Raw genomic sequence first — 16,562 nt, forward strand, 5'->3', positions numbered from 1 at the left:
TATAACATTTAAAAAAATGGTGTCATTGTCCTTGATATGATTTTCACTTTCGAGAGAAGAGTTATTGATGAAAATAAGTTTTCGTTATTCGTAACGAACCGTGCTAATTGCACACACAGCATGTGGTCAAGTAATCCCCGTGGCCTGCATGGCATGGGGAATCCCTCTTCAAGAAGTGGATTGACAGAAGGGCTGTACTTTAACAGTTCTACATCACATTGTTACCCAATATATAACCCACAATCCACCAAGATGCCACAGGTATTTAATATATATATATATTCCAGCCTTGCATCTGTATTCATTTTGCATTATCTGGTAGATCGCAGTTACTGAACACTTTCAAAGTGGCCCTTCTCAGTTTGTCATCCAAATGTTAACCAATTTCATAGCGGAACAAATACAAATGAGTGCTCACTTACACACGTGGCCTCACAAGCAGAGGTCGCAAACGGGTTTTGATTCCTTACCCGTACCCGTACCCGGCCGCACCAGGGTCGCAAACGGGTACCCGTACCCGTACCCGGCCGGGTAAGGGTAGGGTACGGGTATCGGGTACCCGATTGCGACCTCTGGGATGAAGCCACGTTGCAGGCGCGGGTGGGTTGATTCTAGGAACTTGAATTGTGAGAAGAGACAAGACGTTGGGAAATGAGTGACAAACAGTTACTCACCAGTGACTCATTGCCTACCCATACCTGGCCGCACCAGGGTCGCAAACGGGTACCCGTACCCGGCTAGGTACGGGTAGCCGGGTATCGGGTAGGGTACGGGTATCGGGTACCCGGTTGCGACCTCTGCTCATAAGACATAACATCTGGCTCGGGGCCAAGCAGGGCCAAGGGGCGGGACTAATTATGCAGTTAATGCGTGTGACTTCAGTACAGTGTGAGGTCACGGCGTTATATCCACTCGTCTCGACTTGTCTATTGCTTGTGACACTCGTGTCTCGGAGCGGCTACTGCAGTGGAAAATAATACAACCTGCTAGGCTGGCCTGGCATGGCTTGCCAGGGTTCGGTTTTGGGTTGGGCGTGGGATTAAGAGATGTTTGACCGCACGTCGGTTGTGTTTGGTGTGCAGGATTCTACACTGTCCCTTATCCCGGCCGACCAGCTCGCTCAGCTCTACATGTCAAAGTTTCTTAACAGCACAATTGTCAGTCGATCGGTGACGCTCAACTTGAAGAACCTCACCGTGCTGGGCAACGTTCTGGATGGAATCAACATGGTGTGTGGCCTCCACTCTGGACCCCAATCTCCCCATGTCCCCCTGCTTGATGTGCATACACTGTTAGTTCGCTTGCTCGGTCCCATGATGGTGTCTACCTCTCCTCTCGCATCACACTCTACTCCCTTCCACACACTCCCCTAATGCTCCACTCACATTCACTCTACTCCCCTGCATGCAATATCCTACACTTCCCCTCTCATCTCACTCCACTCCCCTTCACACACTCTCCTGCCTCACCCTCTCATCTCAACCTAAAACGGGTGGGAAAGTGCTGCACCCTACGATCACGTGGACCAGAGATCACTGAAGGCGTATAAGAGTTAGGTCTGTGATGTCCACTTTTGTGGGACATTCTCTAACGGGCAGTGTCTGCCTGTCTCTGTGAGGAATCTGAATGCATACTTTTATCTCATGACATGATACCGAGCGGGCAATTGAGATTACATTGTGAGAAAATTCAGATGTAAAAATGTAAATACTTCTGTAGGAAATGGATATTCCACTGTGAATGCATTTTTTTTAGAAAATTAATATCTGTATGTGTGTATGGGTTTTGAGGAGTGAGAATCAGCGATGCAGCGGTCCAGACAATACCACCTGTCAATGTGCTCTGCCGGCTCGAATAAGTGCTTGCTATACAGCGCTTGCCTTTGTATTTGTGCATATGTGTGCATGTGCATGCATATGCATGTGGGGAGTGGTAGTATCGTGGTTGGTGCACTACGCTCTGAACCTGACATCTTGAGTTCAATGCCCCACCACAGCTAACATCTAAGCTTGTCCTGGTCCTCCCTGAGTTGTCTCAGCCCAAAACGAGTACCTGGTGCGGTGCGCAACCATCAGCAATGCAACCCACTCGTATGCTGTACTGGCCTTCGTATACATTGCTCGCTAACAGCACTTGCCCCAACAGCCTGTGTAGGTTACACGGGTGATCTTTGTCCGTTGTGTATGCGTGTGTTTGCGCACAGACGATTTCAGCTGACGTGAGGACGGCCATGATGACTGCCATCTGGGACACCCTGAAGCCGTCTCTTGCGACTTTGTCGGATGCCGAGGGAACACAGTGGTTTCAAACGCGACTCGTCCTTTTTCTCCCGTCCATCACCGCGGTGGAGATAGCAGACGTCCCCATCAACGTGTCCTGCGTCAACTTCGTCACGATGTGCGTGCTCACAAATAACCCCCACGTCCGTTAGTGGCAACATCCTTGGTGTGTTGCGCACCAGATTCACAGCAACGTGCCCATCGTTACTGGCACGCGGCACGTGTCGCTCAATGTCGTTTAGAGGCAAGGAAAGAGTGGAGAAAATTAACATTCGTGACATTTAGTTGTCAATACACTGCTGGATGAAGACTTCTTCACGCTGTGTCAGCCATGGGGTTGTTTAGTGATCAGAACAAATTGGTGATGTGTGTGTGGGGGGGTTGGATAAGATATCACTGGCCACTGATGTTAGCCATGACCGAGAGCATTGAACTCGGGTTACCAAGTTCATAGTGTGGTACGCAAACCAGTGTGCCACAGCCACCCCACCCCTTACCAAACTCCCCCCCCCCCCCCCACAAGGCATAAACGTTATCATTAAAATCAGATCGACGCGATGAAAATATTGGATCTGGAGAATCTTGGATTGGATACTTTTGGAATTGGATTTAGATCACGGTCAGCTTGTGGTGATGGGCTCCCACTAAACCCAATCCATGCACCCGTAAGCATTACATTAATGCTCCTTTAATATCTGCTAGAATTGTCTACAATTAATACTGTAAATTTCCCCGGTCGCTGCATCGTGCGCTTTCAGATACGCTTCTGTGGCCGTCTGGAACACTCTTCCTTCCGATATGAGGAAGCCACTGGAGCTATGCACTTTTAAATCTAGATTGAAAACGAATTCCTTTAGAACGATTGTGTTGTCACCAGACGAAGAATACATTCAGATCTCTCACAGTTGCAATGCAACCTTTCGTGTTGCAGAACGACCCACGGAAGCACTTATCACAGAGCTACCTCTGAGATCCCTTCAAAGGACCTCTAGTTCACACAGTAGAGGGCACCATTTCCCACCTGCTCTGCCAATGATAATGATATTCAAACGACCGTCAAGCTGATACTTATTTCTCACGAGCTGGAATTAGACAACTTTCGTTCAGAAACAAATATATTGATATCAGTTTTGTTTTGTACAGTGACTGGGCCGAGGCCTTAATCTCATTGCACTTGATAATCCAGTTTAATTACTAGCGACTGGCTGGATTTAATTCCCAGGATGTCAGCGATGTCGACTAAATCCTATCACATCTGAGTTACGTGGTCACCTCGTGAAAATGAACTTCGTTTCATATTGACTATATTTTTTTCAAAGAGTGGAATATTTTTGTAAAAACACATAAACACAGTGTAAACGTGTGCAACAAAGTATCGGTGTGTCGTTGTTCTTGTTGCACAGGTCGCAGAGTCTGAGTGGAGTTTATGGAACTCTCAGTGAAAATATCCAACTTGCTGCACTGAATAAAATCAACAATTTCCTTGTCGCAGGTGGGTCAATTGCTTAATTTACATCTTTTAAAAATGAGCTGAAACATCCACGACTTTTTGTACTTCATTTTCATGAAATTACAGCAATGAACCCGATACCATCTTGTCAATTCCCACAGATGTGACAATGATGAACAAGAACTGCACACAGAACATCAACAGCTCCACGCTGCTCAACACCTATTTTGGAAAATTCAGTGCCCTTGCCAATTATTCTGACTTTGAAGTTTTCCCAGCTTTTAAAGGCGTAAGTAATGTCACACACCACATGCGTAAACTGTCCACGTGTTCCAACAAAACCGATTTCATTCAATGTTAGCGTTAAGGAAAGGAACTATTTGCATTATGGTTTTTGACTTTGGAAATGTGAATTATTTATGTTTTCAAACACAGCCCTTTCTGTACATCGTAAGAATGCCTATCAAAATAGGAAAATACCTTCAGACTTGTAACAAAGAAAAATAACATAATGCAAAGGTGTTTTCATGAACACATCTTTTTTTAGTTGGTGGTCTAGACAAGGTTGAGAGCATTTAACATCAAACCTAGTGATCACATGATTTGCACTCGAGGTGGATACACCTTTACACGTTTTTTTTGTTAATTGATCGCTAGTTAATCACTCCGCATGGAATGAACCCTCCCCCAACGCAACCGTCTCTATTCTGGGATTTGATGAATTTTCATCATTTTGGGAACATTTACAATTCTTTAATACTCTTTGGTTCTTTCGGTAAAGTCACGTAGGTATAAACTAAAATAAATCACGACGCAACACAAGCGTCGGTCATCAGGTGTTGCGCCCGAAACGTCGTGATTTATTTTATTTTATACCCACGTGATTTTAGCGAAAGAACCAAAGAATATGGATTCCTGCAGTCACGACAGCTTCAAATAAATTCTTTAATACTTTTTTTCTCGTGGCATTTTGCTCCGTTGAAACTCGTAAAGTGTGAATTCTTGGACGTGTGACTTAAGCACGTAGTGCGAGTGTGCAACTGATCTCATGACGGTTTCTCCCGATGGCTCTAGGCTGAAGTCCTCAACCTTCTTTCCCCTGCACAACTGGCGGACTACGCTGCCAAGCCCAACGTGCAGAATAACGCTACCCTGCTGTCAGAGATCTTCCCCAACATCAACAACATCAGTAACATGGCAACATTTGTGGATCGCTTTAACGTTGTGGTAAGTGCGTCAGGACGCGCGTTCGAACTATAATGTGGTACTGTAGAAGCTGGACACACTGGCATTGTTGACTAGAGATCACCAGTTTGACCCCTTGCGGAAACACAATTAAATGTTGGTAATTTATTCGCTCATCTTGTAGTCCTGTGATGGATTTCTCCTGTATATTAGGCCGAAGCATTTCATGTCATCGTCAGACTCGCCACTGATGAGCAAAATAACTCCCACATTGTTTTTTATTTCTGCTTTTCCACAGTTGTACCTTTGCAGTAGTGGCCTCCGAAATGTTATGAGGCAGCGATGATGAGGAATGTGACGAGTTGTTTTTACGTGAATTAAAGCGAGGCGTTGATCTTGTCATCCACAGGCAAACAAGTCGCTTGATGCCCGTGCCCGGGAAGCGGTGATGGCCGGCGTGTGGACAAAGCTGCTGCCTTCGCTGGACGCTATGTCTGACGCGGATGTGTCCACGTGGTTCAATCAAAGGCTGTCCCCTCTCATCCTGCCGGGCATCACCGCTGGCATGGTGGGCAACATTTCCACTGGACTCAACTGCACTGCGTTTGCAAGCATGTGAGTGTCCTATGCGCTATGCATTCACTTGTGTGGCAAGGTGGCATATTCATGGATCATTGTGTTCGCTCTGTGATGTGAATTTGGATTGGACCGCATGTTGTTTGGAATGATGTCGGATGTTTCAACACCACGTGCTGGCTCCTCTTTCAGGAACTTCATGGAACATCTCATATTGTCTTTAAAACATTTATCGCAGTAATTAAAAGATCCTTCATAACAGATTGAGGGTGGTATTTCCGAGATGTTAGGCAGTTCTAATGTCTCACGCGTTTTCATGTAATGCTCTCTACATTTTGCATAACTTGAATATATTTTGTGTCAGTGTGCACATTCGCTGTGAAATTGTATTATAGCGTAAATTAATGCATCAGTACTCTATGAAACAGCATTCATAGAACAAATTGGCATCTGTACCATTACATTGTGCCCATTAAACAGAGCCTAACAGCTTATTGGGCACTTCCTGCTGAGATAAATAAAATACATTTTGATTTCTTACTTAAAAAGAACATACAGTAGGTTATTGTATTTTCATTAAAATATAAGAGATCAATTTAAATGTAGATTACATTTTGCTCATTTCCATCTCTGTAACGTCTACATTAATACACAACGTAAAATTTTCTTTCATATTTGATTTAATTACTTGACTATTTTATAATAAAATATTCTTGTTTGTTCTTGTTGCACAGCTCACAGAGTCTGAGTGGAGTTTATGGAAATATCGGTCAAGCTATCCAACTTGCTGCACTCAATAAAATCAACAAATTCCTTGTCGCAGGTGGGTCAATTGCTTAATTTACATCTTTTAAAAATGAGCTTAAACCACCACGACTTTTTGTACTGCATTTTCATGAAATGACAATACTGAACCTGATGCCATCTTGTCAATTCCCACAGATGTGACAATGATGAACAAGAACTGCACACAGAACATCAACAGCTCCACGCTGCTCAACACCTATTATGGAAAATTCAGTGCCCTTGCCAATTATTCTGACTTTGAAGTTTTCCCAGCTTTTAAAGGCGTAAGTAATGTCACACACCACATGCGCAAACTGTCCACGTGTTCAAACAAAACCGATTTCATTCAATGTTAGCGTTAAGGAAAGGAACTATTTGCATAATGGTTTTTGACTTTGAAAATGTGAATTATTTATGTTTTCAAACACAGCCCTTTCTGTACATCGTAAGAATGCATATGAAAATAGAAAAATACCTTCAGACTTGTGACAAAGAAAAATAACATAATGCAAAGGTGTTTTCATGAACACATCTTTTTTAGTTGGTGGTCTAGACAAGGTTGAGAGCATTTAACATCAAACCTAGTGATCACATGATTTGCACTCGAGGTGGATACACCTTTACACGTTTTTTTTGTTAATTGATCGCTAGTTAATCACTCCGTATGGAATGAACCCTCCTCCAACGCAACCGTCTCAATTCTGGGATTTGATGAATTTGCATCATTTTGGGAACAGTTACAATTCTTTAATACTCTTTGGTTCTTTCGGTAAAGTCACGTAGGTATAAACTAAAATAAATCACGACGCAACACAAGCGTCGGTCATCAGTTGTTGTGCCCGAAACGTCGTGATTTATTTTATTTTATACCTACGTGATTTTACCGAAAGAACCAAAGAATATGGATTCCTGCAGTCACGAAAGCTTCAAATAAATTCTTTAATACTTTTTATCTTGTGGCATTTTGCTCCGTTGAAACTCGTAAAGTGTGAATTCTTGGACGTGTGACTTAAGCACGTAGTGCGAGCGTGCAACTGATCTCATGACGGTTTCTCCCGATGGCTCTAGGCTGAAGTCCTGAACCTTCTTTCCCCTGCACAACTGGCGGACTACGCTGCCAAGCCCAACGTGCAGAGTAACGCTACCCTGCTGTCAGATATCTTCCCCAACATCAACAACATCAGTAACATGGCAACATTCGTGGATCGCTTTAACGTTGTGGTAAGTGCATCAGGACGCGCGTTAGAATTATAGTGTGGTACTGTAGAAGCTGGACACACTGGCATTGTTGACTAGAGATCACCAGTTTGACCCCTTGTGGAAGCAAAATTAAAGGTTGGTAATTTATTCGCTTATCTTGTAGTCCTGTGATGGATTTCTCCTGTATATTAGGCCGAAGCATTTCAGCGGTGATGAGGAATCTGACGAGTTGTTTTTACGTGAATTCAAGCGAGGCGTTGATCTTGTCATCCACAGGCAAACAAGTCGCTTGATGCCCCTGCCCGGGAAGCGGTGATGGCCGGCGTGTGGACAAAGCTGCTGCCTTCGCTGGCCACTATGCCTGACGCGGATGTGTCCACGTGGTTCAATCAAAGGCTGTCCCCTCTCATCCTGCCGGGCATCACCGCTGGCATGGTGGGCAACATTTCCACGGGACTCAACTGCACTGCGTTTGCAAGCATGTGAGTGTCCTATGCGCTATGCAGTCACTTGTGTGGCAAGGTGGCATATTCATGGATCATTGTTTGCTCACCGATGTGAATCTGGGTTGGACTGCATGTTGTTTGCAATGATGTCCGACGTTTCAACACCACGTGCTGGCAGCTTCATCAGGAACTGAATGGAGCATCTCATATTCTCTTAAAAATTATCACAGTAATTCATTTATTATTATTATTGACAGACCAAGGATGATGTTCCAAGATGGTAGTGAGTGTCAATGTTCTGTGAAACGGTATTATTGCATATAATAATGCATCAGTACTTTCTGAAAGAGCATTCGCAGTACAAGGTAGCATCTGTACCATCACAGGGTGCCCATTAAACAGAGTCTAACAGCTTATTGGGCATTTTTTGCTGAAATAAATAAATGCATCTTGATTGCTCACCCAAAAAGAACATACAGTACGTTTTCATTTTGCCATTAAAATATAAAAAAGCGATATGAATGTAGATTACATTTCGCTCATCTCCATCTGTGTCACACCTTTACATAAATATACGACGTAAAATGTTGTTTAAATTGCCTCTGTTTTATAATCTCAAACAAAATATTCTTGCTTGTTGTTCTTGTTGTACAGCTCGCAGAGTCTGAGTGGAGTTTATGGAACTCTCAGTGAAGATATCCAACTTGCAGAACTGAATAAAATCAAAAATTTTCTTGGCGCAGGTGGGTCAAATGCTTAATTTACATATTTTAAAAATGAGCTGAAGCATCTAATGACTATTTATACCTCATTTTCATGAAATTACAGCAATGAACCCGATGCCATCTTGTCAATTCCCACAGATGTGACAATGATGAACAAGAACTGCACACAGAACATCAACAGCTCCACGCTGCTCAACACCTATTTTGGAAAATTCAGTGCCCTTGCCAATTATTCTGACTTTGAAGTTTTCCCAGCTTTTAAAGGCGTAAGTAATGTCACACACCACGTGTGTAAACTGTCCACATGTTCAAACAAAACCGATTTCATTCAATGTCAGCGTTAAGGAAAGGAACTATTTGCATGATGGTTTTTGACATTGGGAATATGATGCATTTATTTTTTAAAATACAGCCCTTTCTCTACATCGTGATAACAAATATCAAAATAGGAAAATACCTGCAGACTGGTAACAGAGAAAAAACATCATGCAAAGGTGTTCTCACAAACAGCTCTATTTTTAGTTGGTGGTCTAGACAAGGCTGAGAGCATTTTACATCAAAACTGGTGATCACATGATTTGCACTCGAGGTGTATACACCTTTACACGTAATTTTTTGTGTTCGTTAATTGATCGCAAATTAATCACTCCACATGTAATGATCCCTCCCCCACTGCAACCTCCTCAATTCTGGGATTTGATTAATTTTCATCATTTTGGGAACAAGTTACAATTCTTTAATACAATTTTTGTTTTCTCATGGCATTTCGCTCCGTCGGTCATTTGGATTGTTTTAATTTGAAGTCGAATTTTCCTCAAGCGCTTCATTTGCATAAAAGCAACATTTCCGCACACATTTCATACAATTGGTGAAACTCGTAAAGTGTGAATTCTTGGACGTGTTACTTAAGCACGTAGTGCGAGTGTGCAACTGATCTCATGACGGTTTCTCCCGATGGCTCTAGGCTGAAGTCCTGAACCTTCTTTCCCCTGCACAACTGGCGGACTACGCTGCCAAGCCCAACGTGCAGAATAACGCTACCCTGCTGTCAGAGATCTTCCCCAACATCAACAACATCAGTAACATGGCAACATTTGTGGATCGCTTTAACGTTGTGGTAAGTGCGTCGGGACGCGCGTTAGAGCTATAGTGTGGTACTGTAGAAGCTGGACACACTGGCATTGTTGACCAGAGGTCACCAGTTTGACCCCCTGTTGAAACAAAATTAAAGGTTGGTTATTTATTAGCTTATCTTGTAGTCCTGTGATGGATTTCTCCTGTTTATTAGGCCGAAGCATTTCATGTCATCGTCAAAGACTCCCCACTGATGAGCAAAATAACTCACAGATTTTTTTTAATTTCTGCTTTTCCACAGCTGTACCTGTCCAGTAGTGGCCTCCTAAATCTGTATAAGGCAGCGAGCGATGATGAGGAATGTGACGAGTTGTTTTTACGTGAATTCAAGCGAGGCGTTGATCTTGTCATCCACAGGCAAACAAGTCGCTTGATGCCACTGCCCGGGAAGCGGTGATGGCCGGCGTGTGGACAAAGCTGGGGCCTTCGCTGGCCGCTATTCCTGACGCAGATGTTTCCACGTGGTTCAATCAAAGGCTGCCCCCTCTCCTCCTGCCGAGCATTACTGCCTTGATGGTGGCCAATATTACTACGGGACTCAACTGCACTGCGTTTGCAAGCATGTGAGCGGCATATACGTTACGCAGTCACTTGTGTGGCAAGGTGGCATATTCGTGGATCATTGTGTTAGCTCACGATGTGAATTTGGGTGGGACCGCATGTTGTTCGGAATGATGTCCGATGCTTCAACACCACGTGCTGGCTCCTCTTTCAGGAACTTCATGGAACATCTCATATTGTCTTTAAAAAATTATCACAGTAATTTAAAAATTCTTCATAACAGATTGAGAGTGGTATTCTAAGATATTAGGCAGTTCTAATGGCTCACGCGTTTTCATGTAATTTTTTTACATTTTGCATAACTTGAATCTTTTTAGTATCAGTGTGCACATTCGCTGTGAAACTGTATTATAGCGTAAATTAATGCATTAGTACTATATGAAATAGCATTCACAGAACAAAGTGGCATCTGTACCATCACATTGTGCCCATTAAACAGAGCCTAACAGCTTATTGGGCACTTCCTGCTGAGATAAATAAAATACATTTTGATTTTTTACCTATGAAGAACATACAGTACGTCATTGTATTTTCATTAAAATACAAGAAATCAATATAAATGTAGATTACATTTCGCTCATCTCCATCTCTGTAACGTCTACATAAATACACAACGTAACATTTTCTTTCATATTTGATTCAATTACTTGACTATTTTATAATGAAATATTCTCGCTTGTTCTTGTTGCACAGCTCACAGAGTCTGAGTGGAGTTTATGGAAATATCAGTAAAGATATCCAACTTGCAGCACTGAATAAAATCAACAATTTCCTTGTGGCAGGTGGGTCAAATGCTTAATTTACATTTTTTTTAAATAAGCTGATACATCGATGACTATTACACATTTTCTTTTAACTCTGTCTGTAGTTGTTGTTGTATCCTCAAAGCTTGTAACTCAATTTTAACCCACTACCCAATGTGGTATCGACTGCAAACTTGGTATATTTATGTCATACTGATGACAATACTATATTCTATCAAAAAAATTGATATTTTTAAACATAATTTTTCATGTTATGTTTCGGCTTGGGTCTAATTGTTCACGGTCAACTGACGTTGGTTTTAATTCACCACGGCCCCTTAAGTTATGCCAAGATTCGGGGCCACTTCCTGGAGTCGTGGAGTTCTGCCATTACTAGTACGGTACATTTCATGAAAGCGTTTTTTAAAAAATATTACGTATTTATACCTCATTTCCATGAAATTACAACAATGAACCTAATGCTATCTTGTCAATTCCCACAGATGTGACAACGATGAACAAGACCTGCACACAAAACATCAACAGCTCCACGCTGCTCAACACCTATTTTGGAAAATTCAGTGCCCTTGCCAATTATTCTGACTTTGAAGTTTCCCCAGCTTTTAAAGGCGTAAGTAACGTCACACACCACATGCGTAAACTGTCCACGTGTTCAAACAAAACCGATTTCATTCAATGTTAGCGTTAAGGAAATTAACTATTTGCATTATGGTTTTTGGGAATGTGATGCGTTAAATTTTTCAAATGCAGATCTTTTGTGTACATCGTGAGAACAAATGTCAAAAAAGAAAAACACATCATGGAAATGTGTTCTCACAAACACCTCTATTTTTAGTTGGTGGTCTAGACAAGGCTGAGAGCATTTTACATTAAAACTAGTGATCACATGAATTTGCACTCTAGGTGGATACCTTTACACTTTATTTTTTTTGTTAGTTGATCGCAAATTAATCACTCCGCATTGAATTATCCCTCCTCCCCCGCAACCTCCTCAATTCTAGCATTTGATGAATTTTCATCATTTTGGGAACAATTCTTTAAGAATTTTTTAGTATTCTCGTGGCATTTCGCTTCGTCATTCATTTGGATTGTTTAAATTTAAAGTCTAGTTTTCCTAAATTGCTTCATTGGCATAAAAACAACATTGGCGCATACATTCCATACAATTGTTGAAACTCGTAAAGTAGGAATTCTTGGACGTGTGACTTAATCACGTAGTGCGAGTGTGCAACTGATCTCATGACGGTTTCTCCCGATGGCTCTAGGCTGAAGTCCTGAACCTTCTTTCCCCTGTACAACTGGCGGACTACGCTGCCAAGCCCAACGTGCAGAATAACGCTGCCCTGCTGTCAGCGATCTTCCCCTACATCAACGGCACCGACAACATGGCAACATTCGTGGATCGCTTTAACGTTGTGGTAAGTGCGTCGGGACGCGAGTTAGAACTATAGTGTGGTACTGTTGAAGCTGGACACACTGGCATTGTTGACCAGAGATCACCAGTTTGACTCCCTCTTGAAACACATTTAACCCATTGGTTATTCACGAGCTTACCTTGCAACAAAACGGACACCTTTTTTACAAGGAGTCATGTTTGCATAAACCACAATACCTGCAGTCATAATGCAAACAAAAAATATAACTCTGATAATGTATGCACTGTCCTTGAAGTTGATTGGTCCACATCCGAGATAGCGTCATCTGGTCCAACCCATGTGAGACTAGGCTCTAAGGAAATCTGTCTTGGGTGTGGACCAATCAACTTCAAGGACAGTGCACATTATCAGAGTTGTGTTTTTTGTTTGCATTATGACTGCAGGTATATAGGTCTATGCAAACATGACTCCTTGTAAAAAAGGTGTCAGTTTTGTTGCCAGATAGAAGGGTAAAAAACCAATGATCATATTTGTTTTTACTGGCAAATGAGGTTCCAATGGAGCTTACCTTGATTGAATATGAATCAAAATTATAGTCCTCTCATTGATTTATTCTGTACATTAGGCTGAAGCATTTCATGTCCTCGTCATTGACTCCCCACTGATGTGCAAAATTACTCCTGGATTGTCTTCCTTTCCTGCCTTTCCATAGTTGTTCCTGTCCTGTAGTGGCCTCCGAACTCATTATAAGGCAGCAAGAATGAGGAATGTGGAGAGTCGTTTTTATGTGAATCAAGCGAGGCGTTGTTCTTGTCATCCACAGGCAAACAAGTCGTTTGATGCCCCTGCCCGGGCCGTGATGATGACCGGCGTGTGGACAAAGCTGGGGCCTTCGCTGGCCGCTATGCCTGACGCGGATGTGTCCACGTGGTTCAATCAGAGGCTGTCCCCTCTCATCCTGCCGGGCATCACTCCTGAGATTTTGGCCACCTTTCCCACGCAATTCAACTGCACCGTGTTCTCGAGCATGTGAGCTTCCAACGAGTTAGAGTGACTTCTCTTCCTAGTCCTGTGCACTGGTTCACAAATACAAGCAGCGGTATACTCGTGGACTATTGGTTTGAATTAATTTGGAGTAGATTAAAATAACACAAAACTTGAAAAGGTATTTTTAATGACCATGTTAGACGAGGATTTTATTACCAGATGTTATGCCAAGATTTTCAACAAGCTTTCACCACAAGGTGATTTGAATGCTTTTAATGTGCTGATGCCCCCGTGCTGTTGTGGTTAGCACCCTGGACTTGCAATCCAGAGTTCGCAGGTTCGATTTCCTGCCACGGCAGTTGATCAGTGTAAAATATTGGGAGTGGGGTATTGGTGAAGCGGTGAGCACACTGCTGTAGACATCCGACGAACGGCATTAAATTTCCCGCAAACTTAAAACATCTGTGTCTAATAACCTTCGTGATTGACACTGCTTGGGAGGGCCTTCATACAGCAGTAGATTGTCAAAAGGGCTATACATTATTATATAATAATGATGTGATATTGTTACTAATAATGCTGTGGCCGAAAGTGAATTAAAAACTGTTCATAATGTTTTGATTTAAGCTTTCGTGACGGAAGGGATTCATGTTCTTGATTCCTTCGGTAAAGTCACGTAGAAGGGAAACAATAAAATAACAAAAATATAAAATCATAAAATTGTCACGACGTTTCGACTGATGATTGCTTGTGTTGCAGTCGAAACGACGTGATAATTTTATTGTTTTATATTTTTGTTATTTTATTTTTTCCCTTCTACGTGACTTTACCGAAAGAACCAAGAATATGTTCATAATTTGTTGTGTGATACACTCTTGCGAGAGACTGTCCATTTAAGCAACGCATCTGTGTGTGTGTGTTCTCTTTTCCGAATCAGTGTTGGAAGTCTGGATGGTGTCTCGATCTCCAACGAGTCAAAGGTCTCAACGTACAAATGGATAATCAAATATTTGTCATCGCATGGTAAATCCTCAGCGCAAAGACATTAATTCCACTTACACCACTGGGAAGCGAGCAGTGTGTGTGTCAGTGAAATCTCCGAGAGGCCAGGTGTTATTGATCATGCCGGGAGGCTGAAGAGCAGCCAAACCATGTTTACGAAGCAAACATGTTTGAGCGTCTCACAGAGTTTTCTATTCTTTTTGTTCTTAACTCACAATATATCCCTTGAGATGGAACATGTGGGTTTTAATTTAATTGTACATTTAATAACCGATGGTTGTCCATAACATATACCTTGTAGGTAATGGGTTAAATTTTGATTTAAAGCTTTCGTGACTGCAGGGATTCATATTCTTGGTTCTTTCGGTAAAGTCACGTAGAAGGAAAATAATAAAATAATAAAATATATTTTTTTATTGTTTTATATCTTTTTTTGTTTTATTGTTTTATATTTTATTATTATTTTGTTATTTCCCTTCTACGTGACCTTACCGAAAAAAACAAGGTAATGGGTTACTTTGACCCCTGCTGCCATTAGAGAGGGCTCACTTCCACCTATAACTGCCTGCCTTTCTTCATAAAATAAATGTCCACTGCTTCTGTACAGCATCTTGAGATGACATCGCATTTGGACGGTATATAAATGCACATTGCAATGTCTTCTGGATGTGCTTGTATTTGATACACTTTCTAACTTTTGTTATTAATTCCTATTATCACTGTTATTGTGTACCTAATGGTTTTTGCAGGCTCCAGCCCCAGGTGTTTCATCCCTGGGAACACGACCACCCAGTGGCTGGATTCCTCCCTGCGTGGCTTCAAGAGCAACCTCATTCTGCCCGACTTACTGTCCATCCTGAACAACAACGCAAGCATCGTGCGTGACAATTCTTGCCGTTTGGCATGAACATTGCAATTCATGCGCAATCAACTCGCAATCCATGTGAAATGCCTGCACAATCCATGCCCAATTCATGCAGAGTCCCATGCATATTGCCAGTGCAATTTTACGTGTGATTCATATGCAATCCATGCACAACACACGTGCAATTCATGTGCAATTCCTGCACAATCCATGCAATCAATGCACAATTAATTCGCCATTCGTTGATTATGTTGCTAGGGGAGGTGCCATTTGAAATCACATTCATTAAGATTGGTACATTGCCATAGACGTGTGTGCACTCGCACACAAGTAAACATGCTGAACATATGCACCCAAACACGTACATGGTGATTAATACTCTGTCTGATGCATTTCCTGTTAGTACCGAATGTTGTTTGGGCGTGCTTTGTGACGCTTCACCCCCACGTACCGGAGTTTTTTCGGGAACTGCATGAATTCAGTGCTTGGATGGCGTTAGCAAGCACAATTTAACCCCTACTCGGAAAAGGCAAGTCTCCTCTTTCAAGGGCGATGAAAACGCACCGGGGAGAGCGACACGCGACACAACAGCGGAAACTCTACCGTGCAGTAAATGACGATCATTTTGCTTTGCTCCGCATCTCAGGTACCTGCCAATGAGCTGCTAGCGCTGCTCAACGTGACGACGTTTTCCAACTACTCGGGCGCGATGACGCAGCTGTTTGACAACTACTCTCCAATCGACGTGCTGCTCGAGTCTTACAACAAAAACTTCTCGACCGTGAGTGGGAGCTCACGATGGCCACTTTCTGACAGAGGACAGGCTCATGGATGGAACGGAAAATGAACCAGAATGCACCCCGATCACACGCTATTATCTCGGAAGATTAACCGGGGTTGCCTGGGAATGAATACCACAAGTTGGAAAACTTTAATATAACCCATTGGGACAAAGTAAATTTTGTTAAGGTGACTCGGGTCAATGATTGACTAGAATTTCTGAAAAGAAATGCAGTTTTTGCGAATAATGTTCAATCATCGACCTGTGCTGCATCAACCAATGATGATGTTCAAAATATCACAGCAGTGTTGAAAGCATATATAATAAAATGCTGACATCTAATGCTCATCAAATGCTTCTAGTCTTAAGTAAAGATTCTGAAAATGATGACCTTTAAAATACACTGAAATTGATAACGACTTGTGCACAGAGGTCACTCAGCAGT

The 16,562-nt window shown here is 42.3% G+C and overlaps 1 protein-coding gene across 1 annotated transcript in view; it reads left to right on the top strand.

The window, feature by feature from the left end:
• The window catches only part of LOC144717597 (uncharacterized), a 47,711-nt gene that overhangs the window by 2,795 nt on the left and 28,354 nt on the right, over window positions 1–16,562 (top strand). Inside the window, exons 5-25 of the mRNA XM_078593130.1 lie at window positions 1,083–1,229; window positions 2,204–2,397; window positions 3,683–3,771; window positions 3,891–4,018; window positions 4,804–4,956; window positions 5,324–5,529; window positions 6,225–6,313; window positions 6,433–6,560; window positions 7,345–7,497; window positions 7,753–7,958; window positions 8,577–8,665; window positions 8,786–8,913; window positions 9,612–9,764; window positions 10,139–10,344; window positions 11,036–11,124; window positions 11,589–11,716; window positions 12,372–12,524; window positions 13,306–13,511; window positions 14,407–14,492; window positions 15,221–15,348; window positions 15,983–16,117. Coding sequence (XP_078449256.1) covers window positions 1,083–1,229; window positions 2,204–2,397; window positions 3,683–3,771; window positions 3,891–4,018; window positions 4,804–4,956; window positions 5,324–5,529; window positions 6,225–6,313; window positions 6,433–6,560; window positions 7,345–7,497; window positions 7,753–7,958; window positions 8,577–8,665; window positions 8,786–8,913; window positions 9,612–9,764; window positions 10,139–10,344; window positions 11,036–11,124; window positions 11,589–11,716; window positions 12,372–12,524; window positions 13,306–13,511; window positions 14,407–14,492; window positions 15,221–15,348; window positions 15,983–16,117 — 2,994 coding nt within the window. The remainder of the gene's footprint in view (window positions 1–1,082; window positions 1,230–2,203; window positions 2,398–3,682; window positions 3,772–3,890; window positions 4,019–4,803; window positions 4,957–5,323; window positions 5,530–6,224; window positions 6,314–6,432; window positions 6,561–7,344; window positions 7,498–7,752; window positions 7,959–8,576; window positions 8,666–8,785; window positions 8,914–9,611; window positions 9,765–10,138; window positions 10,345–11,035; window positions 11,125–11,588; window positions 11,717–12,371; window positions 12,525–13,305; window positions 13,512–14,406; window positions 14,493–15,220; window positions 15,349–15,982; window positions 16,118–16,562) is intronic.

The sequence above is a fragment of the Lampetra planeri genome, chromosome 1, assembly GCF_965212315.1.
Source record: "Lampetra planeri chromosome 1, kcLamPlan1.2.h2, whole genome shotgun sequence".
In the NCBI taxonomy this organism is placed as follows: domain Eukaryota; kingdom Metazoa; phylum Chordata; class Hyperoartia; order Petromyzontiformes; family Petromyzontidae; genus Lampetra; species Lampetra planeri.